The 27,766-nt window shown below is 44.6% G+C and overlaps 3 protein-coding genes across 3 annotated transcripts; all 3 read left to right on the plus strand.

The window, feature by feature from the left end:
* The first annotated feature begins 16,938 nt into the window (after positions 1 to 16,938).
* Positions 16,939 to 19,925, plus strand: LOC123153184 (uncharacterized). Its single transcript, XM_044572420.1, has 5 exons — positions 16,939 to 17,757; positions 17,850 to 18,071; positions 18,159 to 18,277; positions 18,356 to 18,408; positions 19,625 to 19,925. Exons 1-4 carry the CDS (start codon positions 16,939 to 16,941, stop codon positions 18,399 to 18,401), a joined length of 1,206 nt encoding a protein of 401 aa, XP_044428355.1. The 3' UTR covers positions 18,402 to 18,408; positions 19,625 to 19,925.
* Positions 19,926 to 25,048: 5,123 nt separating this feature from the next.
* Positions 25,049 to 26,384, plus strand: LOC123150832 (putative protein FAR1-RELATED SEQUENCE 10). The gene is made up of 3 exons (XM_044570650.1): positions 25,049 to 25,303; positions 25,391 to 25,655; positions 25,748 to 26,384. Exons 1-3 carry the CDS (start codon positions 25,137 to 25,139, stop codon positions 26,120 to 26,122), a joined length of 807 nt encoding a protein of 268 aa, XP_044426585.1. The 5' UTR covers positions 25,049 to 25,136; the 3' UTR covers positions 26,123 to 26,384.
* A 131-nt stretch (positions 26,385 to 26,515) lies between these two features.
* On the plus strand, positions 26,516 to 27,555 carry LOC123153185 (protein FAR1-RELATED SEQUENCE 5). Its single transcript, XM_044572421.1, has 2 exons — positions 26,516 to 26,974; positions 27,067 to 27,555. Exons 1-2 carry the CDS (start codon positions 26,531 to 26,533, stop codon positions 27,553 to 27,555), a joined length of 933 nt encoding a protein of 310 aa, XP_044428356.1. The 5' UTR covers positions 26,516 to 26,530.
* Positions 27,556 to 27,766: the final 211 nt, after the last annotated feature.

Raw genomic sequence — 27,766 nt, forward strand, 5'->3', positions numbered from 1 at the left:
AAGATGGTTATGTTTCCTAGCCATAGACATGAGTTGTCATTTGGTTAACGGGATCACATCATTAGGAGAATGATGTGATTGACATGACCCATTCCGTTAACTTAGCACACGATCGTTTAGTATGTTGCTATTGCTTTCTTCATGACTTATACATGTTCCTATGACTATGAGATTATGCAACTCCCGTTTACCAGAGGAACACTTTGTGTGCTACCAAACGTCACAACGTAACTGGGTGATTATAAAGGTGCTCTACAGGTGTCTCCGAAGGTACTTGTTGGGTTGGCGTATTTCGAGATTAGGATTTGTCACTCCGATTGTCGGAGAGGTATCTCTGGGCCCTCTTGGTAATGCACGTCACTTAAGCCTTGCAAGCATTGCAACTAATGAGTTAGTTGCGGGATGATGTATTACGGAATGAGTAAAGAGACTTGCCGGTAATGAGATTGAACTAGGTATTGAGATACCGACGATCGAATCTCGGGCAAGTAACATACCGATGACAAAGGGAACAACGTATGTTGTTATGCGGTCTGACCAATAAAGATCTTCGTAGAATATGTGGGAGCCAATATGAGCATCCAGGTTCCGCTATTGGTTATTGACCGGAGACGTGTCTCGGTCATGTCTACATAGTTCTCGAACCCATAGGGTCCGCACGCTTAACATTTCGATGATAGTTATATTATGAGTTTATATGTTTTGATGTACCGAAGGTTGTTCGGAGTCCCGGATGTGACCACGGACATGACGAGGAGTCTCGAAATGGTCGAGACATGAAGATTGATATATTGGAAGCCTATGTTTGGATATCGGAAGTGTTCCGGGTGAAATCGGGATTTTACCGGAGTACCAGGAGGTTACCGGAACCCCCCGGGGGGGTTAATGGGCCATAGTCGGCCTTAGTGATGAAGAGGAGAGGCAGCCAGGGCAAGGGCCGCGCGCCCCTCCCCCCTAGTCCGAATAGGACAAGGAGAGGGGGGCGGCACCCCCCTTCCTTCTTCTCCTCCACCTCTTCCCCCCCCCAAGTCCTAATCCAACTAGGAAAGGGGGGAGTCCTACTCCCGGTGGGAGTAGGACTCCTCCTGGCGCGCCCCCCTTGGCCGGCCGCACCTCCCCCCCTTGCTCCTTTATATACAGGGGCAGGGGGCACCCTAGACACAACAATTGATCGTTTGATATTTTAGCCATGTGTGGTGCCCCCCCTCCACCATAGTCCACCTCGATAAAACTGTAGCGGTGCTTAGGCGAAGCCCTGCGTCGGTAGAACGTCATCATCGTCACCAAACCGTCGTGCTAACGAAACTCTCCCTCAACATTCGGCTGGATCGGAGTTCGAGGGACGTCATCGGGCTGAACGTGTGCTGAACTCGGAGGTGCCGTGCGTTCGGTACTTGATCGGTCAGATCGTCAAGACGTACGACTACATCAACCGCGTTGTGCTAACGCTTTCGCTTTCGGTCTACGAGGGTACATGGACAACACTCTCCCGTCTTGTTGCTATGCATCACCATGATCTTGCGTGTGCGTAGGATTTTTTTTGAAATTACTACGTTCCCCAACAGTGGCATTCGAGCCAAGTTTTATGCGTAGATGTCATATGCATGAGTAGAACACAAGTGAGTTGTGGGCGATATAAGTCATACTGCTTACCAGCATGTCATACTTTGGTTCGGCGGTATTTTTGGATGAAGCGGCCCGGACCGACATTACGCGTACGCTTACGCGAGACTGGTTCTACCGACGTGCTTTGCACATAGGTGGCTGGCGGGTGTCAGTTTATCCAACTTTAGTTGAACCGAGTGTGGCTACGCCCGGTCCCTGCGAAGGTTAAAACATCACCAACTTGACAAACTATCGTTGTGGTTTTGATGCGTAGGTAAGAACGGTTCTTGCTAAGCCCGTAGCAGCCACGTAAAACTTGCAACAACAAAGTAGAGGACGTCTAACTTGTTTTTGCGGGGCATGTTGTGATGTGATATGGTCAAGACATGATGCTAAATTTTATTGTATGAGATAATCATGTTTTGTAACCGAGTTATCGGCAACTGGCAGGAGCCATATGGTTGTCGCTTTATTGTATGCAATGCAATCGCCCTGTAATGCTTTACTTTATCACTAAGCGGTAGCGATAGTCGTAGAAGCATAAGATTGGCGAGAAGACAACGATGCTACGATGGAGATCAAGGTGTCGCGCCGGTGACGATGGTGATCATGGAGGTGCTTCGGAGATGGAGATCACAAGCACAAGATGATGATGGCCATATCATATCACTTATATTGATTGCATGTGATGTTTATCTTTTATGCATCTTATCTTGCTTTGATTAACGGTAGCATTATAAGATGATCTCTCACTAAATTTCAAGATAAAAGTGTTCTCCCTGAGTATGCACCGTTGCCAAAGTTCGTTGTGCCCAGACACCACGTGATGATCGGGTGTGATAAGCTCTACGTCCATCTACAACGGGTGCAAGCCAGTTTTGCACACGCATAATACTTGGGTTAAACTTGACGAGCCTAGCATATGCAGATATCGCCTCGGAACACTGAGACCGAAAGGTCGAGCGTGAATCATATAGTAGATATGATTAACATAGTGATGTTCACCATTGAAAACTACTCCATTTCACGTGATGATCGGTTATGGTTTAGTTGATTTGGATCACGTGATCACTTAGAAGATTAGAGGGATTTCTATCTAAGTGGGAGTTCTTAAGTAATATGATTAATTGAACTTAAATTTATCATGAACTTAGTACCTGATAGTATCTTGCTTGTCTATGTTGATTGTAGATAGATGGCCCGTGCTGTTGTTCTGTTGAATTTTAATGCGTTCCTTGAGAAAGCAAAGTTGAAAGATGATGGTAGCAATTACACGGACTGGGTCCGTAACTTGAGGATTATCCTCATTGCTGCACAGAAGAATTACGTCCTCGAAGCACCGCTAGGTGTACCACCTGCGCCGGCAACTGCAGACATTGTGAACGCCTGGCAGTCACGGGTTGATGACTACTCGATAGTTCAGTGTGCCATGCTTTACGGCTTAGAACCAGGACTTCAATGACGTTTTGAACGTCATGGAGCATATGAGATGTTTCAAGAGTTGAAGTTAATATGTCAAAAGAATGCCCGGTTTGAGAGATATGAAGTCTCCAATAAGTTCTACAGCTGCAAGATGGAGGAGAATAGTTCTGTCAGTGAGCATATACTCAAGATGTCTGGGTATAATAATCACATGATTCAACCGGGAGTTAATCTTCCGGATGATAGCGTCATTGACAGAATTCTCCAGTCACTTCCACCAAGCTACAAGAGCTTCGTGATGAACTATAACATGCAAGGGATGGATAAGACGATTCCCGAGCTCTTCGCAATGCTAAAGGCTACAGAGGTAGAAATCAAAAAGAAGCATCAAGTGTTGATGGTCAATAAGACCACTAGTTTCAAGAAAAAGGGCAAAGGGAAGAAGAAGGGAACTTCAAGAAGAACATCAAGCAAGTTGCTGCTTAGGAGAAGAAACCCAAGTCTGGACCTAAGCCTGAAACTGAGTGCTTCTACTGCAAGCAGACTGGTCACTAGAAGCGGAACTGCCCCAAGTATTTGGCGGATAAGAAGGATGGCAAGGTGAACAAAGGTATATGTGATATACATGTTATTGATGTGTACCTTACTAGAGCTCACAGTAGCACCTGGGTATTTGATACTAGTTCTGTTGCTAATATTTGCAACTCAAACAGGGACTACGGATTAAGCGAACACTGGCCAAGGACGAGGTGACGATGCGCGTGGGAAATGGTTCCAAAGTCGATGTGATCGCGGTCGGCACGCTACCTCTAAATCTACCTTCGGGATTAGTTTTAGACCTAAATAATTGTTATTTGGTGCCAGCATTGAGCATGAACATTATATCTGGATCTTGTTTGATGCGAGACGGTTATTCACTTAAATCAGAGAATAATGGTTGTTCTATTTATATGAGTAATATCTTTTATAGTCATGCACCCTTGAAGAGTGGTCTATTTTTGATGAATCTCGATAGTAGTGATACACATATTCGTAATGTTGAAACCCAAAGATGCAGAGTTGATAATGATAGTGCAACTTATTTGTGGCACTGCCGTTTAGGTCATATCGGTGTAAAGCGCATGAAGAAACCCCATACCGATGGACTTTTGGAACCACTTGATTATGAATCACTTGGTACTTGCGAACCGTGCCTTATGGGCAAGATGACTAAAACGCCGTTCTCCGGTACTATGGAGAGAGCAACAGATTTGTTGGAAATCATACATACATATGTATGTGGTCCGATGAATGTTGAGGCTCGTGGCGGGTATCTTATTTTCTCACCTTCACAGATGATTTAAGCAGATATGGGTATATCTACTTAATGAAACATAAGTCTGAAACGTTTGAAAAGTTCAAAGAATTTCAGAGTGAAGTTGAAAATCATCGTAACAAGAAAATAAAGTTTCTACGATTTGATCGTGGAGGAGAATATTTGATTTACGAGTTTGGTCTACATTTGAAACAATGCGGAATAGTTTCGCAACTCACGCCACCCGGAACACCACAGCGTAATGGTGTGTCCGAACGTCGTAGTCGTACTTTACTAGATATGGTGCGATCTATGATGTCTCTTACTGATTTACTGCTATCGTTTTGGGGTTATGCTTTAGAGACGGCTGCATTCATGTTAAATAGGGCACCATCAAATCCGTTGAGACGACGCCTTATGAACTGTGGTTTGGCAAGAAACCAAAGTTGTCGTTTCTTAAAGTTTGGGGCTGCGATGCTTATGTGAAAAAGCTTCAACCTGATAAGCTCGAACCCAAATCAGAAAAATGTGTCTTCATAGGATACCCAAAGGAGACTGTTGGGTACACCTTCTATCACAGATCCGAAGGCAAGACATTCGTTGTTAAGAATGGATCCTTTCTAGAGAAGGAGTTTCTCTCGAAAGAAGTGAGTGGGAGGAAAGTAGAACTTGATGAGGTAACTGTACCTGCTCCCTTATTGGAAAGTAGCTCATCACAGAAATCTATTCATGTGACGCCTACACCAATTAGTGGGGAAGTTAATGATGATGATCATGGAACTTCAGATCAAGTTGTTACTGAACCACGTAGATCAACCAGAGTAAGATCCGCACCAGAGTGGTACGGTAATCCTGTTCTGGAAGTCATGTTACTCGACCATGATGAACCTATGAACTATGAAGAAGCGATGGTGAGCCCAGATTCCACAAAATGGCTTGAGGCCATGAAATCTGAGATGGGATCCATGTATGAGAACAAAGTGTGGACTTTGGTTGACTTGCCCGATGATCGGCAAGCAATTGAGAATAAATGGATCTTTAAGAAGAAGACTGACGCTGACAATAATGTTACTGTCTACAAAGCTCGACTTGTTGCGAAAGGTTTTCGACAAGTTCAAGGGATTGACTACGATGAGACCTTCTCACCCGTAGCGATGCTTAAGTCTGTCCGAATCATGTTAGCAATTGCCGCATTTTATGATTATGAAATTTGGCAGATGGATGTCAAAACTGCATTCCTGAATGGATTTCTGGAAGAAGAGTTGTATATGATGCAACCAGAAGGTTTTGTCGATCCAAAGGAGGCTAACAAAGTGTGCAAGCTCCAGCAATCCAGTTATGGACTGGTGCAAGCCTCTCGGAGTTGGAATAAATGCTTTGATAGTGTGATCAAAGCATTTGGTTTTGTACAGACTTTTGGAGAAGCCTGTATTTACAAGAAAGTGAGTGGGAGCTCTGTAGCATTTCTGATATTATATGTGGATGACATATTGCTGATTGGAAATGATATAGAATTTATGGATAGCATAAAGGGATACTTGAATAAGAGTTTTTCAATGAAAGACCTCGGTGAAGCTGCTTATATATTGGGCATTAAGATCTATAGAGATAGATCAAGACGCTTAATTGGACTTTCACAAAGCACATACCTTGACAAAGTTTTGAATAAGTTCAAAATGGATCAAGCAAAGAAAGGGTTCTTGCCTATGTTACAAGGTGTGAAGTTGAGTAAGACTCAATGCCCGACCACTGCAGAAGATAGAGAGAAAATGAAAGATGTTCCCTATGCTTCAGCCATAGGCTCTATCATGTATGCAATGCTGTGTACCAGACCTGATGTGTGCCTTGCTATAAGTCTAGCAGGGAGGTACCAAAGTAATCTAGGAGTGGATCACTGGACAGCGGTCAAGAACATCCTGAAATACCTGAAAAGGACTAAGGATATGTTTCTCGTTTATGGAGGTGACAAAGAGCTCATCGTAAATGGTTACATTGATGCAAACTTTGACACTGATCCGGACGATTCTAAATCACAAACCGGATACGTGTTTACATTGAACGGTGGAGCTGTCAGTTGGTGCAGTTCTAAACAAAGCATCATGGCGGGATCTATGTGTGAAGCGGAGTACATAGCTGCTTCGGAAGCAGCAAATGAAGGAGTCTGGATGAAGGAGTTCATATCCGATCTAGGTGTCATACCTAGTGCATCGGGTCCAATGAAAATCTTTTGTGACAATACTGGTGCAATTGCCTTGGCGAAGGAATCCAGATTTCACAAGAGAGCCAAGCACATCAAGAGACGCTTCAATTCCATCCAGGATCTAGTCCAGGTGGGAGACATAGAAATTTGTAAGATACATACGGATCTGAATGTTGCAGACCCATTGACTAAGCCTCTTCCACAAGCAAAACATGATCAGCACCAAGACTCCATGGGTGTTAGGATCATTACTATGTAATCTAGATTATTGACTCTAGTGCAAGTGGGAGACTGAAGGAAATATGCCCTAGAGGCAATAATAAAGTTATTATTTATTTCCTTGTATCATGATAAATGTTTATTATTCATGCTAGAATTGTATTAACCGGAAACATAATACATGTGTGAATACATAGACAAACAGAGTGTCACTAGTATGCCTCTACTTGACTAGCTCGTTGATTAAAGATGGTTATGTTTCCTAGCCATAGACATGAGTTGTCATTTGGTTAACGGGATCACATCATTAGGAGAATGATGTGATTGACATGACCCATTCCGTTAGCTTAGCACCTGATCGTTTAGTATGTTGCTATTGCTTTCTTCATGACTTATACATGTTCCTATGACTATGAGATTATGCAACTCCCGTTTACCGGAGGAACACTTTGTGTGCTACCAAACGTCACAACGTAACTGGGTGATTATAAAGGTGCTCTACAGGTGTCTCTGAAGGTACTTGTTGGGTTGGCGTATTTCGAGATTAGGATTTGTCACTCCGATTGTCGGAGAGGTATCTCTGGGCCCTCTCGGTAATGCACATCACTTAAGCCTTGCAAGCATTGCAACTAATGAGTTAGTTGCGGGATGATGTATTATGGAACGAGTAAAGAGACTTGTCGGTAACGAGATTGAACTAGGTATTGAGATACCGACGATCGAATCTCGAGAAAGTAACATACCGATGACAAAGGGAACAACGTATGTTGTTATGCGGTCTGACCGATAAATATCTTCGTAGAATATGTGGGAGCCAATATGAGTATCCAGGTTCCGCTATTGGTTATTGACCGGAGACGTGTCTCGGTCATGTCTACATAGTTCTCGAACCCGTAAGGTCCGCACGCTTAACGTTTCGATGATAGTTATATTATGAGTTTATATGTTTTGATTTACCCAAGGTTGTTCGGAGTCCCGGATGTGATCACAGACATGACGAGGAGTCTCGAAATGGTCAAGACATGAAGATTGATATATTGGAAGCCTATGTTTGGATATCGGAAGTGTTCCGGGTGAAATCGGGATTTACCGGACTACCGGGAGGTTACCAGAACCCCCCGGGGGGTTAATGGGCCATAGTGGGCCTTAGTGGAGAAGAGGAGAGGCGGCCAGGGCAAGGGCGCGCGCCCCTCCCCCCTTGTCCGAATAGGACAAGGAGAGGGGGGCGGCGCCCCCCCCCCTTCCTTCTTCTCCTCCACCTCTCCCCCCAAGTCCTAATCCAACTAGGAAACGGGGGAATCCTACTCCCGGCGCACCCCCCTTGGCCGGCCGCACCTCCCCCCTTGCTCCTTTATATACGGGGGAAGGGGCACCCTAGACACAACAATTGATCGTTTGATCTTTTAGCCGTGTGCGGTGCCCCCCTCCACCATAGTCACCTCGATAATACTGTAGCGGTGCTTAGGCGAAGCCCTGCGTCGGCAGAACATCATCATCACCACGTCGTCATTCTGACGAAACTCTCCCTCAACACTCGGCTGGATCGGAGTTCGAGGGATGTTATCGGGCTGAACGTGTGCTGAACTCGGAGGTGTCATGCGTTCGGTACTTGATCGGTCGGCTCGTGAAGACGTACGACTACATCAACCGCATTGTGCTAACGCTTCCGCTTTCGATCTACGAGGGTACGTGGACAACACTCTCCCCTCTTGTTGCTATGCATCACCATGATCTTGCGTGTGCATAGGAATTTTTTTTGAAATTACTACGTTCCCCAACAGTAGGGGTGGGCTATTTATAGCCAGGAGGCAACCCGACCTGATTTGTCCGAACTGACCCTAGGTCGCTAAGGAACCGACACGTGTCCAACGGATCGGATTTCAAACACACGCGACAGCTTGACTTCGGCTACAAGTAAAGCTGACTCATCCAGCTCTGGATAAGATTTGCTCTCATTGTCTTCGCTCAAAGACATAGGATTTGGTTGAGCATCACATCAGTCACTCTGACTTTGTCACTTGGAACCCACTTAGCAGTACGGTGGTTCATGTGACTCAACAAAGAAGAAAACGAAACTACGGAACAACTATGTCGTCGCATTCCATAGTCTTCACGTGAATGTCATCTCATGTCATAATCTTCACTGTGAATATCTTCACAAACCACCATTGTCTTCAATGTCTTCATACATTTTTAGGGGTCATCTTTGGTAGGTAAACCGAATCAATAAGGGACTACTACCTGTGTTATCCTGCAGTTCTCACAAACACATTAGTCCCTCAACCAAGTTTGTCGTCAATACTCCAAAACCAACTAGGGGTTGCACTTGATGCACTTACAGATTTTTAGGAAGTCGTGCAACAAACTAATCTAGACATCCGATTGCTACAACAACCTCCAAATAGCCCTGAGTTTAATTGTTTGGACCTCTGCTTTCATAACTCCCTCCAGTATCTAACCGACTGCAAGTCACCTACAAACATCCAGGAACTGGTACAGGGTGTGGAAGAGGAATTCGAGAACTATGATCCCCACAAGTTGTACAGAAGCTTTATCACATTAGAAGCAGTTATGTTTGAAGTTATGAAAGACAAAGGAGGAAATTGTCACACCCTGATTTTCATGCCACAACACTTAAGCTAATAAATCATGATAAAATGTGGTTTGACAAAAACTTTTGAGTGTTTTGGACCTTACCTTGATTGGATTTTGTATGTTGTTTGCAAGTGCTCCAAAAATCAAATAAATCCTCCAACTCCTATACTTCATCTCCTTTCTCCAAACTCTTGAACCAATGATCATGCCATGTGTATAGGACATAAAAATAATTTCTTACAAAAATAATTTGGCCAAAAAGTATTTTCTAAAATTAGTTTTCCAAAAAACCCTTGAATTGAGATTTGCACTGCAAGTACTTGATTTGAGGTGTGAAAAATATTTCAAAAGGTATATTTGAAACCTATTAGATATAGGATTCCCAGAAACCACAAAAATATAATTTTAAAAGTTATTTTCCTATTTTATTTAAAAGCTTTTTCTTAAGGCCAGAAATGGTCTTTAATAGGGAAAAATTATTTGATTGTTTCAAAAATATTTGACAAAATCAGGGAAACTCAGGGGGCATATATTTCCCATATATAAGAGTTTCAACACATGGTCATGTTCAAAATATTGGTCAAATCCCTCAAAAACCCTTTCTGGATATTTCAAGCTTTTGAAATATTTACAAAGGAAATATTCCCCAAAAATTCCAAGAAAATTCTATCATGTCTCATATGACATGTTTGATGAGCTTGCCAAGCCTCATGTCATGGAGAATAGTATAACCCCATGGAATCCCCTCAAAACCATTTCTGCCCATTTCAAGGATTTGAAATATTTCTACAGGAAATATTTTCAGAAAAATCCAAGAAAAATCCAGCAAGTCAAAAATGCATATTGTGATCACCCTGCAAAGCCTCATGTCAATCAAGGTCATTTTGGTTCACCAAAATGCCCCAAAACCCTCTCTGACCAGAATCAAGTTTGAACAAGTTTGTACTACCAACTTTCTCTCCTTGACCTCAAATTTTGTGAGCATGTTCATATGCCCAAATGAGGCCACTACACCAAGTAGTGCATCAAGGAGAAGTGTTATGCTCAACTAGATCTACACAAGTCTATTTCTGCTCATTCCTAGGGTTTACAAAAGTTGCATTGGCAACTTTGCCCAAATAAGCTCCGAATTGGTGGAAGGCCCTAATTTTATGTGTCATTTCACCCTGTGGAGTCTCATGGCAATTGGAAATCATTTGCTTGCCAAAACCTTTATCAAACACCTTCTGCCACTTATCAAAAATCACCATTTTAACCACTAAAACTATTCTCCTTGAGCGCCACTTTTTACCACAGCTCCTCCTAGACCTCTTCTACCTCCAGTAGCAATGGCTGCAGCTCAGGTCAATAATTGAGGAGTGAAACCACCTCTTTTACCTCTCTGAACAGCCCTTGCACCCCTCTTCCTCACCTCCCTCCTCACTCCAGTGGCCACCCAAGGCATCCAAGGCTTTCCCCACATTCTTTACTCCTCCCTAGAGCTACCAGACACACTTTGCCGTGCCCACTTTGCCAAAAAAATGGCATGCTGGCCATTTGCACGCTCTGGAGCGCGCTACAGTGCGCTCCCGCACTGTAGGCGCCCCCTGCCAACCGCCTCCGGCCACCTCGGGCCTCCCTAGCGTGTCTCACGAGGCCGCCTCGGCGTCTGGGACATGGCAAGCTGCCGACCCCCTCCTAAACCTCTCCCCTCTCTCCTCCATGGAGCTCGCCCGAGTGCGCCGTAGGCCGCGTCCATGGTGCACCACGGCCCCTCTATTTAGAGGCCCTCCCGAGCTCTCCTACGGCTTCTTCCCGCTCTCCCTCTTCCCCAGCAATCTCCCAGACAAGACACCTCTACCCCTCGCGCCCTCCTGCCCCCTCCATGGCTGACATGGTCGCCATCGGCCTCCACCCGGCTCCAGCGAACCACTTCGGTGACGAACATGCGAGCTAGGACGCTTCCCAGTCAGAATGCCTGTAGGGTTAAGGAAGATGGCATGGGTCCAAGTTGTCAACGAAGATTTCCGCTGCGATGCTATACTCAAGACTTGACCATAATGGTCCTACTTGTGTAATACGATATGTATGGATGTAAGACTCTTGTTATTTAGCTTCTGTGTGTTCAGTGAGCATTGATCTCTGGGATCACTGTACACATGCATTCGGTGATCACGACTTATGAGTCGGGGCCCCACAGAAATCAATATAAGTTACCACACTTGCACAAGGATCGTATTCAGAATGCTGGCAGGGAAATAATCAGTGTATATTGCGACAGTTAGGTAGTTGTTGATACCAGGGCCATTATAGAAGAAATTGAAATTGCAATAGGAAAAGAAAAGGGAAGTAAAGAAGTAGTTGTAGAAGGGAAAAGAAGGAAAAGTAAAGGGAATGGAAGAAGTAGCAATAGAAGGGAAAATAAAGAAACATGAAGAGAAGGGAAGTGAAGTGTATGTCTTGTGAATGTCATGTGTATTGGACTATTGTAATTATTTGAATCTATTGGATTTATTTGAATTTATTTCAATTATCTGGATTTATTTGAATTATTTCAACTTATTTGAATTTATTTGTTGCTCGTCTACCCATACTAGTATTAGTCCTACCAGTCACCTGTTGTGCAGAGGGTGACTGCACTTTTTGTTTAATATGGACATGTGTAGGGTGCTTGCTTGCATCAGGACATCAGAAAAGAACATACTCTCTTGTCTCTCTTGGGAGAGATTAACTTTAATTAAGCCATTTCTCTTGTGAAGCAAGTGCCCTGTTTTACTGACTGTCAAAAAGCCATAGTACCCCAAAATAACTTCTGCTTAGTGCTAGAGCAGATCTTCTCAGCTAAGATCCTAATTACTCCTACTAATGATGATATCTCCTTGGGGCCAAGTGGTTGGCAGTATTGCTCCTACTAGTATTTTCATGATTCAGCGCCATGCAAATGTATTCCATCAAAAACAGAATCAAAGATATAATGTGGGAGTAGTAGTGGATATTTATTGCCCATGCTGATTATTCACTTCACAAGGTACCTAGTACTCCATCAAAAACAGAATCAAAGATGGCATGGCATGCTTGACGTGATGTAACTAATCTTTGTGCCATAATCTTTCCCATTTTAGAAATGCACTAATCTTTGCCATGGAGTACTATAGATATAGATTGAGTAACTAACGGTGTTACTAATCTTTGCCATGGAGTATTTCTAAATGCATGAAGGTTATGTATAGTGAAGTGAAACTACAATTTTGTCATGGATTGGTGATGGTACTGAAATTTGTTGGTAAATCCTTCTGATTTGGCAGGATCCACTACTCACCAAGGCTTTTACTGCCCTTCAAGGAAGCCAGCTGCTTTCTAGATCATCATTTAAACAGGGAGGAGGACACAGGATAGTGGTTGCCCAGTGCTTTATCATCAACATAGCTGGTGCCAGATCATCTACTTTCCATGGCAATCCGTGATGGGAAAACCATTTTAGTAAGTTCAAGAGAATAAATAAGTTACAGATTTCATGCACAAAGTGCTAGACAGTAGACATATGGAGTGAGTTTTTTGCTCGTAAATCTGCTCTTGCTTAAGCAAGTTTTTGACTGAAACACCTTCAGTAGTATAACTCCCCGGACACACCCGTCGGTGGTCGTTACTCCTGGCGGGATTTAGACTGGCCCCACAGATCAATACTAGTCTTTTCTACGCACTTTGTCCTCACTCGTGCGCACCCGGGAGCAACTTCCCGGTCGGTCACCCATCCTGAAACTACTCCAAGCTGAGCACGCTTAACTTTGGAGTTCTATCCGAATGGGCTCCCAAAAAAAGGAGGAATTCCTTATTGATATGAGTAGTCTATCATCCCTAATAAGCCAGGCTATCACATACACCCCCACTCAGAGGAACCAACGTCCTCGTCGAGCCACAGGAACGTTCCCTCTTGGCACATATGTCTGTGCATCCAGTCCGGTACATGTACCATGCCGTGTGCCACGACGGGTCAAAAATGTCATGAACAACATGACCGCGCACCTGTCCGCAAACATCCGTGTAACCGCGAGGGTCGGCTCTGATACCAACTTGTAACGCCCCGGACACACCCGTCGGTGTCCTTACTCCTGGCGGGATTTAGACTGGCCCCATAGATTAATACTAGTCTTTTCTACGGACTTTTGTCCTCATTCGTGTGCACTCGGGAGCAACTTCCCGGTCGGTCACCCATCCTGAAACTACTCCAAGCTGAGCACGCTTAACTTTGGAGTTATGTCCGAATGGGCTCCCGGAAAAGAAGGAATTCCTTATTGATATGAGTAGTCTATCATCCCTAATAAGTCAGGCTATCACAAGTAGACACCACAAATCATGGCCTCACCTTTGCTTGTTGGTGCATTTCGAGCATCCTGCGGCAGTCCAGCCTTGCGACAGGGGCAACCAATGATAGCCGATACCCTCGAAACAGCCTCACTGACAGCTATTTACACTCTTTCCTTGCGGAAAACCTTGACGATGTCTTCTTCCTCGTCTTGGTCGATTGGCATCGTCCTGCCATTGATTCCTCGCAGACCAACGCCTTTTCGGGACCACCTCAGCATAATATTCTCAAGGATGCCAACACTTTGAAGTAACTTCTTGTACTTGTTTCTTTCTTGGTGAGCTCTGAACCGTGCCTATCAGAATAAACAGGTGGACTTGCTTATGGACTGAACAAAATCCTCAAAACATTAAGGATGCACTAGTACACATCACATAATTACTCCACGCGTAATACAATGTTCTGTTCTGACACAAAGATTAGTTACTAAATCTAGCATTTTAGAATTAGTGGCATTTTAGCATTTTAGAATTAGTGTATATTTAAAATGTTGTTGAGACAGTACTAATTTCAGAGTTCATAGTTCATGACTGAATTTAGAGACAATAAAAATCTTACTAAAAACAAAATTGTTCAGAGATCGAATGCTTGCAAAATTGTTCAGTTAACTGTGCAAAATTGTTCAGTTAATTGTGCAAAATACTCCAAAATCTAAACTAGCAGAACTAGTGCAAATATTCAGTAAATTTAGTAAATATGGAGTAGAGAAGGGAGGTTGACCCAGGCTGTAGGACTTGGGGTTGATCTGCAGCAGTGCAGAAAACTTGTAGTCGCCACTGCTGCTGCCAAGTGAGCAGGCGCAACCCACTGGACAGCCCAGCCATGGTGTTGCAGGCGCGGGTCTTCCACCAGAGAAACAACGAAGAAGACCGAGCCGCCATCGTATTCCTCATGGAGTTGTCGTCGCCGTCTTCCACACTCGCAAATCCACGACCTTTAGCTTGTCGTTGTCGTCGGGCTCATCAGCATTTAGCTTGCTGCATCTCCTATCGTCGTCGGGCTCGTCGGCCTCTATGTTGTTGTTGGTGGTCCGGATCCAGCGCCTCGGGATCTCCGACGGCGGTTCCGACGCAGCCGGAGTAGAGCGCGGCGGTAGCTGGGGAAATCCAAGATTCTTTTGAGGAAGGAGGGTGCTTGGGCAGGCAGGCGAGCGGTAGCTGCGGCGGTGGAGCAGGAGGCAACCGCGGCAGGAGAGCAGGGGAGCAGGGGAGCTGCGGCGGCGGGGAGAAGGGAAGCTGCTGCTTCTATCGGAGGAGGACGACGAGGAGCGCGGGTTTGGTCGGGAGAAACCAGATGTGTTTTTTGCAAAATTGCCCTCGCGACAAGAATTACAGGATGGAGGGAGTGTACTAGAGTAACAATTTAAATACATTTCATTAACATATTTCAAAATTATGGGTTTTAAAATCATAACTAAATTATATTTTAAATATATGTATTAATTTTTAAGCATTTTTGAAATTTAATCAGGTCTACAAAAGGAACAAAGTGCATTCTTTCGTTTTTAAGGTTCTTTTGAAAGGCTTAATTCTTCATTCACAGCCTACTGCGGGCCTCTGGTCTCAAATTTAGCCCAGGGGATCGAAATTTATTCCGAGCGGTATAGAAACTTCGAGCCCACTAGCCCAGCAAACCCTATTATCCCGTATATAACCCCCCCAGCCGGCCCCCAGTCACTCCAGTCCCGCACCCCGCAGCCGCCGCGCGGGTGCGCACGCACTATCCAGCCCCCACCCTCTCCTCTACACGCGGCAAACCCTAATCTAGCCCCGTCGCCCAAAGCCCCAAACCCTAACCTAGCTGCGGCGGGCGACGGTCGAATCTCCCAGCTTGCCGCGCATCCGGTCGATCTCCCACCTCTCGACACCTCGCATGCGTCCACGGCGGCACGAACAAGGCGTCGGCAGCGAAGCAAAGGCAAGGGTGCCCATCGAGCGACGGTCGGATCTCCCGGCTCGCCGCGCATCCGGTAGACCTCCCACCTCTCGGCACCTCGCGTCCACGGCGGCGCGAACAAGGCGGCGGTAGCTAAGCGAAGGCAAGGGCGCCCATCGGGCGACGCTCGGATCTCCCATCTTGCCACGCATCTGGTCGATCTCATACCTCTCGACACCTCGCGTCCACGGCGGCGCGAACAGACGGTGGCAGCGAAGCGAGTGCAAGGGGGCGGCGGAGGAGCTCTCAGCCGTTCCCACATATCCAACCTGAACCACCCTCCTTGGCTCTCCAGCATTTCATCTCATCCGACTCAGTCCACGGCGTCGGGGTATGCTATTTTATCCTCATTCCTCATTATATCAATCGCTGTCCTCTGATGTATAATTTGTAACGTGATGGGAAAATGCCTACAAGCAATTCCTTAGATTGATTTAGTATCTTTTAGTCCTTCTAATTTGTTATATGAGCCTCTCTATGTATTTGTATGTTGAGTTGCAGACAGAATGGATGATTGTATGTGTGCTTTACTTCTGTTAAGTGCAAACTATGATATGATTAAGTAATCTGTTATGAGGCCATTCTATGCATAGTTCCAGAGCTATGGCTTCACAAATTAAAGCAAGTTAATCGAAAGTAAATGGTACTCCCTCCGTCATAGAAATACTTGTCATAGAAATGGATACAAATGGGTGTATCCAGAACTAAAATAGATCTAGATACATCCATTCCTTGGACAAGTATTTCCGGACGGAGGGAGTATTTATGAAAAAATCAGGTGTGCACTTGGTAGTCCTTTCGCTCAGAAAACGTTATCTGTTGGGTGAGCACTTGTATGTGCCTATGTGCTTAAGTTGTTTTTTCTATGATTATGCAAGTTTCTGTACATGTTGACATGATGAAAATAACTTTGTTAATTTCATATACTTAGTAACAGTATTATCCTGGTTCATTTTATTCTTGTCCACAAATAGTACAAGATGTAGGTGTTATACCGCGGCATTATCAACAACCCTATCCTGGTAATTGCTGTTAAGCTGTGTTTTTCCCCATGGACTATCAAATCTTGAATTGCTGCTTTAATATGTGGTATACTTTAGCTGTAGTTTACAGCTTTTTTAGTTTGTTCTAATTCTGGCTTTTGAGTATATTTTGATACTGATTGGAAAATTTGTGTTGATTGTTTGATTTCAAATATGTGCTGACTGTCAATGTGTGTTGATTGTTTTATTTAAAATAAGTGTTGTCTGCCTGCATTCGGGTTACTTGTTTTTTTGCTTATGTCTGATAATATAAGAATAACATTCCGTTTTCTGCTTTTAAGGAATGGATCAAGCCCAAGCCTTGTTCTTCTTGCAATGGATCGGCGCCCATCGGACCCAAATCGGCGCCCACCGGACCCAAATCGGCGCCCACCGGACCCAATCGACTGAATTTTTTGATCTTTACTTTGGAGATGCTGCTGTCATATGCAGCAACATTGGTCGCAACTATCTGAAGAGTGCCTACTGGTTTGTCATTGATACATTCAATCGAGGGTATTGCTGGCATGGATCATTTTCTGTACGCAATTTCCTGGTCACTGGTGAATTATTTATGATGGGCATACCTGCACTCCACAAGACTCTTGGTTTTCATGACCTCCTTATTGATCTTAGAGCCTTGAGCAATGCTTTGCTGCCATACTACTGTGAAGGAAACCAACTTGGAAACGTGCCTGCACTATTCACAGACCATCTTCATTATATTACCACTAATGTCCCATTAGGAATTGGACCATCAATTGTGTTCCAATCTAGGTTCATTCGTCTGATATACCATCACTTCTCGTTCTCATTGCCGGATCATACGTATTCGCTGTTTTCAGCACTTGCAATAGCAAAAAATCATCTTGGGCAGGATGACGTACGCGCATTTAATATTCTCCTTCGACAAGCTTGGAATGATTTACTGATGGACCAGATTGTAGTAGTTGGTCAAAATTGGCCTGATCAAGCCGAACAAAATCCGATCTTTTATGAAATTATGTGGTGGCAGAGCAGGCAGGCAGGGGTGGTACCTCCAAGGAGAGGATATACAGGTACACCTGAGTCATTATACAATTTTGGAAGAAACAACAGAGTTCATACACCTGAAAAAACAAAGGTATACATATTACTATGTTTGTTGTAAAAAAATGTCACATTTGGGCTGGAGACAAAGCAACGTTGTAAATTTTACCTCTTCTGTCATTTCAGGGGCCAAGGGGAGCTCTGCTAGGGGAGATTCAGCAAGTGCCACCCCATGGTGCAGGGCGTTGGCGATGGATGATCATTACTCCTGAGGGGGAATGGGGCTGGGCGTGGCAGCCTCCTCAAGGGCAGTGGTTCTGGCCGACGGTTCCAGGTGATACCCAGTGGCGAATGACCAAGTGGCCAAATGCTGCACCAGTGCTGCCTCTACTACCATTATCTGCCCAGGTAGTGTGATGAGATCCCTTGGTTTCATGGATACATAAAATTTGAGGCATATACATTAAACAGTGTCTTTACATGCAAACTACACAGGACCAGAAAATGGATAATCCAGAGAATGTGGGCCATATGGTAGGGAAGGAGTTTGGGATGTTCTTTGCTCATGCCACGGCCTTTGTCCTCCTATTCTTACAGTGTGGAACTCCAGAGTAGTAAGTTTTTTCTTCATATTTGTTCAAATTTGGCAAAGAAAGTGCATAGAAAATAATCAAAATTTCTTCTGAATACAGTATTGATCAGCCTCATCAGAGATACGAAGAGGCAATGGATAGTTAACTGCAGAGTAAGTACCTTGTACACACTTGTATTTTCCGACCAGTGAAGCTTGATGTTATGGTCTGATGCCATTTTTTCCACTTGTACATGTGAACATAAATCACATATGTATTTTACATCATGGATTTATATTCTTGTCATTCAATCTGCTAGAGCCAATTTTTAGTTGCGAAACAGGCCTGAGATAATGTCCTATTTTATGTGAGTTTGAATAGGGAACATGAAGTTGACTAGCACACAATTACTAGAGTTTAAAGTGTATTGTCAGGTCTATGCTTCTCTCGGTGTTAGTTTTTTTGTTAGCTAAAGCTTGCCATTCTGATGGAACTTTGTACGGCACATATATTTTGAGTAAATTACTTGAATTACAGACTCAATGTACATACTATACCTCACTTACCACTACGAGCTACTATTTAGGGAGAATTTGTGTTGCTGAAATTCCACGTGTAAAGACATGTTTCATAGATCTACATGTCTAGATTCTATTTGTTTTTAAAAAGTGCAGTTTTATGTTGCACTTCTTTATTGAATCCAGGCCTGCGTAGCATACCCTGAAAGTCTTAAATCTGCAGCTATGTGGAATTGGCTCTTAATTTCGTAGCTCTGTAATTTTTGTACTTAAACAAGTACTCCCTCCTTAAACTAATATAAGAGTATTTAGATTACTACTTTAGTGATCTAAACACACTTATATTAGCTTACAGAGGGAGTAGTTTGGTAATGCTTTGTACTTTGGGGATGGGGACACATTTCAACATGATACATGTAGGGATCCAAGTTACGGCCCCGCTAGAACCTGCTTTATTTCCTTCCATCACGCTAATCCTTTGTTAAGAAAGTTTGATCTTAACATTTGCCTTTTAGGCTCTGTTTTAGGGTGTTCTCCTTTTTGGGAATATGCAACCTGGGCTGCCCAAGCAGTTTGGGTATAGATAGGACCTTGGAAAGGGTGATTCAATGTTTTGGGAGGATAAATGGATAACTGACTATCCTTTATGCACCACTTATTTGAATCTTTATAATATCTTTAATGAGAAGAACCATTCAACTTGTCTATGATGAACAATTTCTCTTTGGATAATGGTTTCTGCTGTTGGTTCACATTTCTCTTTGGATAATGATCCCCCCAGGAGGATGTTGCATTCTGCTGGGGTGTATACTGTGCAATTTATTTAGAAGAAATAGTTTGGCTTGTCGTTTATAACCCATCTGCTCTACAGGTCATGCTGTTTTCTCCCATTGCTGAGGCACAGCTGAGAGGAGTTTCGATGTTCCAATGCTGGCAAGATTTAAGTTGAAGGCTGCAGCTACGAGCTTGTGGGCTGATTCGCAATGCGTTCCAGTTTGATCAAGTTCTCCAAAAGTTGCACTGATGAGCCAATGCATTGCTGAGTGAATCTTTTTGTAATTTTCTGTTGCTTATGTCTACTTACTGAATCAGTGAATCTTATTGATTCATGTTGCTCATGACTTCCTTGTAAAAAATTAACATACTATAGCATCTTACCGGATCTTTTTTTATCAATTGGCGTGTACTGTTTTGTACTGCCTCCTTTTGGAAATATTTGTCGGATAAATGGATGTATCTATAGGTATTTCAGTTCTAGATACATCCATTTTTATTCATTTCCCGGACAAGTATTTTCGGATGGAGGGAGTATTATGTTTGAGTTTTGGAATGGTAGTGTTTTCTTCAAGTAGGAAACTGATAGCTCCTACTCCCTCTGTCTGAAAAAGCTTGTCCCAAGCTTGTTTCTCAAATGGATGTATCTAGAACTAACTTGGTGCTAGATACATCAATTTGAGGGACAAGTTTTTTCTGACGAAGGGAGTAATAAGGATTTCAATTGCAAAACAGCAGTTTAGACTGAGTTTGGTTGATGCATTCGTTTAAGATCATTATGCTGCGTTTGGATGTTTGTATTTGGGCTTGGAAACGTGATTTGGTTTTGGTAGGGGTTTAATTCAGATGATTGAATGTGCTTTGTGGTAGAGCCTGGTAGCCGAGTAAAATGCAGGTATGGTATACATATCACGTATGCCACGTCGGCTAAGGGCCCGCAGTCAGACGACTTGGTCATTACTGGAAGAGGGTGAGATAACGAAGTTGTTTCCTACCCTAGCCGCCGCCACCAGCCAAGCGACTAGGGAGGCGATCTCTTTCCTCCTATCTCCACCGGCCGGGGCGCTGGTCCCCTCTCCCTTCGACCGCTGCTCCGGCGGGAGGGGGGACCCGTTCCTCCGCTTTTTAAATATATTTAGTATGCTATGTCGACACTTCTCACTGCACCACTTTTTCTGTGAGGTGCTCGGGCACTTTGGCCTGGAATTTTATGAGACCATGTTCATCATCTATTATTTCAGTAAAATTAGCTGATTTGTCTGTGCACTCGATTGCCCAGCCCAGGGCCTAAGCAAACAACACAGGTCCTTTATCTATGAAACTGCCGTCATGGCCACGTTCTCCTTGGCGAAATGGCCTATCCACCAATGACGCTCATCGTTTGGGACCCCATAGTGAAATCTATGAGTACCAGGTCAACTGATCAGTAATTTCAGTGAAAGATGGCAGTCACAAGACTTCTTTCGACATAATATGTTGATCAGCCAAGTGGATCATTCATTACTGAGTGATGGAGTTCTAGAATGATTATGGGCCGAGCAGGTCGTTCAATCCTAATACCGTGATGGAATTCTCAAAAGCGGAAAACCCGAGAGTAACCGCTCATCTGAAGAAGCCTCAATCTCCTCAAAATTATGATAGTCTGCTTGAAGTGACCTAACCATTGGCGAAAGACTCTGTTCTGAAGGTTTTGACCTCGTGCCTTGGCTCGTTTACTCCTTCCTCCGCCTCGGTGTGGCTTTAAATATATTAAAAAAATAAAACATGCTATGTCGACACTTCTCACTGCACCGCTTTTTCTTTGTTCTGCCTTTAGCTCGGAACCAGCCGCCATTGGGGAGCTTGCTGAAGCTATTGAGGAGAGGGGGAGGGCGTTGATATGAAATATAATTAGTCTTCGAGCAGGACCGAACAAGGTGTCCCCTTGTGAGCTGATCTAGTATCTCCAAAAAAAACTAAATGCAGGAAAATAGACCCAGTTGGTATTACTTTCTCAAGCAGGTGCAAATTTGCTACATCTTGTAGGCGCAATCTTCAGGCCATCGTCGGAACATCAACAAGCGGTACTCCGGTAGGGGGTGAGGGAACATCCCGAGAGGAATGAATCCCCCCTTGAGCTGGTGGAGAGGAGCGTACTGCCGGGTTGCAGATGCAGCGGTTGAACGTCTCGGAGCGGGGGTGGTAGAAGAGGAGGAGGCCGTCGTAGGAGGCCTCAGTTTCCAAGCAGTGATTACAGATGAACGAACCCTCTAGTCGCTCCACGGACTAGAACCGGTCGACCGGGGCGACCCCTGCATGGTGGTCGAATGGGACAATGTCTAGGAACCAACCGCTGTTGGTGAGTTTGCTGAAAGCTATCGAGGTAATGGTCGCTCTCGACTTTGTTCTTCGGAACAATGGAGCGAGTTAATAACTTATTGGAAATAACACATACCGATGTATGCAGTCCGATGAGTGTTGAAGCACGTGGCGGGTATCGTTATTTTCTGATCTTCACAGATGATTTGAGTAGCTATGGGTATATCTACTTAATGAAATACAAGTCTGAAACATTTGAAAAGTTTAAAGAATTTCAGAGTGAAGTGGAGAATCATCATAGAAAGAAAATAAAGTTTCTACGATCTGATCACGGAGGCAAATATTTGAGTTACGAGTTTGGCCTTCATTTAAAATAATTTGAAATTGTTTCACAACTCACGCCACCTGGAACACCACAACATAATGGTGTGTCCTAACGTCGTAACCGCACTTTATCAGATATGATGCGATCTATGATGTCTCTTACCGATTTACCACTATCGTTTGGGGGTTATGCATTAGAGACAGCCGCATTAGGTTTTGGATTTGTAGGTCGTGGTGTGTCATTGGGGTGGTGGGGCCAGCGCTCGGACGAATAAATCTGCTTCAACTCCACTCCCACACCAGTGATGCCTTTTATGACGGTGTCTCGGAGTTGATGGCATCGTGTCTCTCCCGATCCCTCATATCGTCAGCATCTGGGTTCATGGATGGTGTTGGTGAGGCGGCGGCGACTCCATCAGGTGTGTCTCTCCTTTTGCTCTGTCCTTGTTGCTATGGCGTTGTCTCCGACATCATGGTGGAGCAGAGAGGTTTTGTCATTCAGGAGTACGCGCAGGCGGTTGTCTACGCAAGTGACAGCTGGAAGATGGAGTATCTTGTGCTGGGTCTGTGGTTGAAGGTTGAAAGTTCTGTTTTCCTCCTCTGACGTCGTCGTCATGCGGGGGTGTCAGTTCTGAAGTATGATGACATGTCCGGGGACATGTTGCCCCATCTGGTTCTTTCAACGGCTATGATTTTGCTTCTGGCAAACTACTTTGGAGGTCCGCAAAGCTGTTGATCAACGAAGGAGTCGCGTCGAGCTTGGGTGAAGAGGTGATCTGTCTTTTACCCTTTGGTGGTCGCTTCGGCGGTGTTGAAGGAGAGGGACAAACGCTTGTACTTTGCATATGATTTTCCTATCTTTTCAGTCATTGTTGGTGTTTACATGCCATGCAACTTGATCTTTATTCTATATATAAATGAGACATGTATTACCATGAAAAAAAAGACAACTTGCTCATCCCCTGGTCAAATCGCAGTCACTATCCCCAATCATCACGGCGTCAACGTTGCAGACAGTTCGATCTCCGGCGAACCTCCCATCGCCGTTGGCATCCTAACCGCGCCTCCCCCTTCTGTTGCCGGCGGTGGCTCGCGCCGTGGCTTGCTGGGGCAAGCTTTCCGCATGAGGCGTGACGGCGGGGAGAGCCCTGACGGCTCCCGGAGGCGGGCCACGTGCGTTCCCCTTCCATGGATGAGCAGATGATCATGCGGGCACGTCCTCCTGGCGACGGCTGTCAGAGACTGTAGCGACGCTGTGACGCCCGCTGCTCTACTGACCGCCATGGAGGTAAAGTGCAGCTTCCTGCCATCGGATGTTTAAGGTTGCAATGCTATTCTGAATTTGAAGGGTTGTGTCTGTCGACCATTGCTATGCAGGGTTATGATATGGATTTGTTATGAAACGAAATTTCTTTGTGTACTGCAAGTAATTGGTGGAGTTCTAAGACCGCTTTTGCTGCGAGAGTGCTTGTGCTGTGTAGTATAACCGTGTCCTTTTGCTGAATCATGAACTGAGAGTACTTGTCTTGTGTATGGCTCTCTCCATTGCACATATTTATTTGAGTATGACTGTGCATTTTTACTGAATGAAAATAAACAATTTGAGACTACTTTTGCACATACTTTTGCACAGTTTATGACATGGCTGAGCTGAGAGTTCTTGTGCATGAAAAGATATCAATACATGTGCAAGAATATTGCAATTGAGACTGAACTGAACTTGTGCATTTGTAATATCAGCGCAACAGTATTTGTGCTCAAATGATCTGAATTTGACCAAATCTGCATGAACCACAACACATCTGAACTGAAGATAATAGAAGTTCATATATATGACTGAATCCGCATCGAACAGAACATTGTTTAACTGAATTTGCCTGAACCTCACCACACATGTAGGTCCTGGATAGTACATAAGCCAAAATTTAGGAAGTAAAAGAGAGATCCAACAGCTTGATTATAAGCAGAACATTGCCATTACAAGCTCTGTAGGTGATCATAAGAAAAAGACAGAAACACTTCTAGTAGTTCATTAACAAAAGACTGAAGCACGTGCATTTTACTCCTGGAAACCTCACCCAATACAGAGCCGAGGCGAAATCCGCGCGGCCAGCCGAGGTCGACGCCTCTCCTCTGCCCGCAGGAGAGATTCTATCTGTTTGACCGGTCGTCATCATGTTCTTCTAGCTAATCTGGCTGCCTTCCTAGTTAAATGTTGTATCTTCTGATTCTTCTATGCTATCCGATGTGCCATTGGATTGATCTCCAAGAAGGTAACAGCACTAGTTTGGACTTTGGAGGCCATCAAGATTCCCCCTATGCATTGCCACCTCTGCGTTCACCCACTCTAGATCCACTGACGATCTCAAAAGAAGAAGAAAATGCGACGCGAATTTTGAGGACATGCGGCCACGTGAGGTCGTTATCTCGTGCGTCGGCAGCGCGTCGCGATCGGCAGCTAATATAGCAACTCCTCCCCACTAGCAAATACGGCACAGTGTTTTATTTGTTCTTAGCCGGGATACGCCCGCTATACGCTCTCATTTATGGGCCAGTATGCATTTACTTTTGTACAAATACAGCATTGTCTGTTAGCTAGTCGACACGCTGGGACACCGTTCGGTGGTGTGGTCATAAACGCCCTGACATTGGGTCCACCATCATTTAGCAAGCGGGCGAGCCGTCTCCGACCAGTAGCACTGTACATCTTCTTGAAGCTGCGCACTGCAGGAGGCGCAAAGGGGGGGAGACGGCATGGCTTCAGCAGAAACAAAGAAATCCAGGTAATCCCCGGCAAGATCCATATGAATACCCTTGTTTTCTCAGCATCATAGTACTAGACGAACTGTAATCGACCCCCCCCTGTCTTCCATAGCATGCCGCCGATTATGGGGGAAAGCAACGGATCTGTGTGCTCGCGATTATCGTGGGCGAGTACTAGTTACCCCGATTCTGCTGTTTTTGGTGTCGATTCGGAGAGGCTGAGCATGCTGCGAGAGGTTACCGAGGACGACCCCAGTGGCAGATTTGCGGATTTGATGGATTCTGTTGACGTTAGGTCAGAAACAGGCAATGTGGATCTAGATGACAATAGGGCTTCGAGGATGGAGAATAGATATACGGCTCTTGATGACAAAGTTGGATGGGTTACAAGGTAACTAGTTCCTGCCACAAGTTATTGTTTTCCTTCACGCCTCTTTAGATAAATCATACATGGGCTCACTTTCCTTGCCGTGTTCAGGAACAGGAAGGTGGCAATGCCAGACGAGAGAGCAACAAGTGCTGAAAGGGTGACAGCCCTGGAAACAGCACTCACAGGATTTGCCGAAAGAAAAACAGACACGGTGGTGACACCATCGGTTGGGCTGACTTTTGACTCTATAATCGAGGCCTGCGATTTTTACAATCTTTATTCCTGGGAGACAGGGTTCGGCATCAGATATGCAAAGAGCAGAACCAATGTCAAAGGAACGAGATGCATGCAGGAGTTTGTGTGCTGCTGCTCGGTGAGTAACCACAGTATCATGCTGATTCTTGCTTCATGTTCAGAAAGGTCGGACAGGTCACTTACCAGCTTTTGTTTTTTTGATAAAATCAGGGCAAGCCAAAAGAGGCGAACTCAACATCATCACAGTGTCAATGCCAAGCCATGATAAGACTCTTGCGTACAGATGACGATGGCTGGTACATCAACGAATTCAGGTCCAGCCACAATCACTCGATGTTGAACACATGTGCTGAGAAACTCCACTTCCCTTCACATAGGCATATTGACAAATATACGAGAGAGCTAGTATCTCAGCTTAGAGAGAATAATGTGAACCTGAGAAAAGTTTACAACATTCTTGCAACTTTTTTTGGAAGGGTAGAAAACGTTCCGTTCACCAAAAGATGCTTGAGGACACTGTGTGGGAAGCTGAGTAGGGAGCAGGCGGACGATGATGTACAGAAGACTATGGCCATCTTTTCATAATTGAAAGTCCAAGACGGCGAGTTTACTTACAATGTGCAGGTAGACGATGAAAGTAGGATACGCACTCTCATGTGGACAAATGGGCGTAGCAAAAAACAATACCATCACTTTGGCGATGTGGTCACATTCGACACAACATACAAGACCAATCTATATGATATGCCATTCGGAATTTTTGTTGGCGTGAACAACCACTTCCAGAGTGTGTTGTATGCTGGTGTGCTCATGCGAGATGAGACGGTCAACACTTTCAAATGGATTTTTGATGAGTTTGTGAAGATGATGGGAGGGAAAAGACCAATTACAATTTTGACAGGTAAAATGAAATGCATCTGTGTTATTCCCTTTTAGTTGCATGAAGATCTATGATTGACTTGTATGTCGTGTTGTGTAGACCAAGCCAGGGCGATGGAAGTCACTATTGAGGAAATATATCCAGATGCAACACACAGATGGTGCAAGTGGCACATCCTAAAGAAGGCCAAAGAGAGCCTGGGGTCTAATTACACAAAGAAGTCTGATTTCAGGGCAGAATTCCACAAGTTGGTCCACGAGATGCTCACCATCGAGGAGTTCGAGGATGGGTGGGCAGCGTTGCTTGAGAAGTACTCACTGACTAAGAACACGTACCTGACGCAAATTTACGAAACAAGGCAGAAATGGGCCAAACCATACTTTGCAGGAAAATTCTGTGCCAGGCAAACCAGTACTGGAAGGAGTGAGAGCGCAAATCACATGTTGAAACAATATGTTCCACCTTCTTGCTCAATGAATCTTTTTGTCAAGCAATATAACAAGCTGCAGTTTGACCGTGAACAAGAAGAAGGGTTCCAGGAGAAACGAACCAGGCTAGTATGACAAATTCCACATAATGTCCGCCCGACAACCAAAAACTCGTGGGACATTTAACGACATATATTTTCTCTCTTGTTGTTTTACTGCAGAGTGGAGTTGTCTTGAAGGTCAACACCCCACTAGAAGTGCACGCTAGCAAGATTTACACCAGGAAGATGTTTGAGATTTTTGGAGGAATATTGTATGAATCCGGAAGCTATGATGTAGAAGAGATCATACCAAAGCAGAAATACATGCTGACCCACGTCAAGGCTAAAAAGCGAGAGAAATGGTTCAAATGCCGATATGAGGTCAATGTGTTTGATAATCTGGGGTATTTCTCGTGCATATGCGGCCTGTTCAAGCACATGGGTATGGTCTGCTGTCACTCGCTGCAGGTTAGCAAGGTGGCAATTCTACACCTAGGGATTTCATCTCACCTCCAATATCTGAATAAGCGGGAAACTGACTACCTAGGTTTTTTATCATGCATATGTAGCTCCCCTGCTGCTTGGGCGATCCACCTTCTGATATTATATGTTCTTCACAGGTCAGGAATGTGCTCCAGCTTAGGGAGATTCCCCACAGGCACATCTTGAAGAGGTGGAGCATACATGGCAGAGATAATTTGTCGGATCATCTCAAACATTACCAACAGGACATGGGCCCGCCGGACGCACCCACTTATAGACATTCTGCTTTGTACATCACTGCCCCGGAGGTGGTTAAAATGGGCGACAGAAACCAAGAAGCATACAAATTCATGTTGGATGGATTGGTGGATCTTAGGGAGAGAGGAGCTGAGATTAG

Source organism: Triticum aestivum, chromosome 7A, assembly GCF_018294505.1.
Source record: "Triticum aestivum cultivar Chinese Spring chromosome 7A, IWGSC CS RefSeq v2.1, whole genome shotgun sequence".
NCBI classification, from domain to species: domain Eukaryota; kingdom Viridiplantae; phylum Streptophyta; class Magnoliopsida; order Poales; family Poaceae; genus Triticum; species Triticum aestivum.